Source organism: Morone saxatilis, unplaced genomic scaffold, assembly GCF_004916995.1.
Source record: "Morone saxatilis isolate NCDOM2014 unplaced genomic scaffold, NCSU_SB_2.0 Contig3, whole genome shotgun sequence".
Taxonomy (NCBI): domain Eukaryota; kingdom Metazoa; phylum Chordata; class Actinopteri; family Moronidae; genus Morone; species Morone saxatilis.
This window is the reverse complement of record NW_023339873.1, coordinates 12,177,096-12,179,298: the sequence shown is the minus strand read 5'-3', so window position 1 is coordinate 12,179,298 and position 2,203 is coordinate 12,177,096. Positions and strand designations below refer to the sequence as shown.

The window sequence follows — 2,203 nt, the reverse complement described above, 5'->3', positions numbered from 1 at the left end:
TCATATTTTTTTCAAACTAAACACTATTGTACTTAACCATTACACAAACAAGCAATTTAAACACAACACACTGGGTTTTTAGTGACGTATGATTTTTCATGCTTTAATGACATTAATAACAGATGCATTGATTAAAATCATCAGTCATACAATTATTAATTGTAGCCCTGGTCTTGAAACTTCTAGTCCTCTCAGTTTTCACAGTGTTTGTTCACAGTTATATCATTTGCAAAATAATGTTAAATTAATTGTAGTGCGGCGCTACTTTTTTGTCTTTTTGTGCAGGTTATTGCTTCCCATACTTTTAACAATGTGAACTGCAGACGTAATCAATCAGGCTTTATGGACTCTTTCACTCTCCCTGTACAATAAGCGGCTTTTTTATGTTTAAGTCATTTCATGAATTTTAATTTAATCTCTGCAAAGATTTTACAGTGTATACCCCTTGGTGATTGTAAAATGAAACATTTAAAGTAATGTATTTAGTACACACTGAACTAGACTAAAACACTATACTATACTGACATGTCTACACTGTAGCAGGGGTCTAGTTTAAGGAGGAGGAGTGGGTCTATTGGGGTCCATACCTCCAGTTGATGTGAGTCTCATGGGGGGCACAGGAGGGTGCATGTTGGGGGGGTCTGAGGACGACCTCTGTCGGCCAACCAGGTCTAAAGGACCAGGCTTCCAGCTGCTGGATGCTGAAGACTGACCAATCCCTCCAAGACCGGATAATTGGACTGAGAAAGAGACAGAGAAAGAGAGTGGTTATTAAAATGAAAAGAAGAGAGGCAGAGAGAGTGCTCTGCAGCTTGCCAGAACCAACGTCCACTTTAAAAGTCTGGCCGTTTTCATTTGAAAATAATTGAAAGTGACAGTTAATGAGGAGAGGGAATGTGCAGAATGCAGAGGCTCGGGGGGCTGCGGTGAGGCGAGGTGGGCAACACAGCTGGTTGTTTCTCCTCCGCTCTGTTGGCAGAAGTCCAGATAGCCACTAATGATATTAAAGAGACTGTGTAACAAAGTATTTTAGCGGCACACAAACAGATACTCGCCAGTAAAGATTTTAAATTTTGTTTCCTGCCATTTAGCTTTAAGGTAATTTAGACTTCACATAAAAGAGGAACAACTTTCTGGAAACGTCCTTCCATCTGCCTCTGACGTGACTTTTCCCTCAAGCAACCAGATACATCTGTGGTGTTGAAACAGGTCAAATAGTCACTAAGTTCTGCATAGTAAGTAGCATAAGGGTCTTGGAAACCAGTGATACAGAATCAAATAAGACTAGGCCCCCACAGGCACTGTAGATCTGAATGAGGTTGTTCCTCTAGGGCATATTTTAAAAATATCACTTCCCAGAAGCAGGTTGAGGTCAAATTCAGGTCAGAAAGGTTATCAGATTTAGCTGGATTGTGATTAACATGTATTTATCCATATAAACTTTAATATATTCATAAAATGGTGATGAGATTCACTTTTACCTACAAACACTGCTGGTTCTGAGCTTACCCAGGTTCCTCGGGGGCAGGGGCGGAGCAGAGGTGGTGGAGGACTGAGGCGGGTTGTTGAGGATGGTGCCATAGGTCTCATTGTTGACCAGGTTGGGCATGAAGGCACGCTGCTTGTCCTTGGCGAGGTTGGCGGCGTCGCGGCCCGCAGACCCCAGACTGGTCTGGAGGTGGGAGTTACTGCCCGGGGTGTAGCAGCTGACCGGACGCTCGTCTCTGCGATGAGGGCTGGGCTGGAGGGGCAGTCAGAGGTCAGTCAGAGGTCAGTCAGAGGGTCAGTGTTGGCCAAAGGTAGGATATGTATGCAAGGATGTAAGATTTGTTAACAGACCAGATTTTATTATTTTCCAAGCATCTAGAAAACTTCAAACGTACACGCCGCTCTCACTGATTACAGTGGAAGTGTTGCAGCAGCAACATACATTACGTGTTCAGTGTAGCTTACCTATAAGAGCTGCTGATTCTGCACACATTTACTTGTTTTCTCACCAAACTATAAATCACTTTGAAAACTGCTTTTTGATAAAGCCTTCTTTCTGTAGAGATTTTAATCACCTCATTATATATGTTTACTAGTACAGTGTATATTTTTAGAGTAGATGGACTCATGCACAGAGTTATTATCTTCAAATACTCCCCAAAGCTGCAAATTAAGCCCATTCCAACATTATTCAACTTAAAGGGGAACTTCGGCA

General features: G+C 42.2%; 1 protein-coding gene across 1 annotated transcript in view; it reads right to left on the bottom strand.

Moving 5' to 3' along the window:
* asap2a (ArfGAP with SH3 domain, ankyrin repeat and PH domain 2a) overlaps positions 1 to 2,203 on the bottom strand; it is a 58,007-nt gene that overhangs the window by 4,965 nt on the left and 50,839 nt on the right. Inside the window, exons 22-23 of the mRNA XM_035674404.1 lie at positions 1,510 to 1,741; positions 588 to 740 (exon numbers count right to left, since the gene is read on the bottom strand). Of these exons, the coding sequence (XP_035530297.1) occupies positions 588 to 740; positions 1,510 to 1,741 (385 nt within the window). The remainder of the gene's footprint in view (positions 1 to 587; positions 741 to 1,509; positions 1,742 to 2,203) is intronic.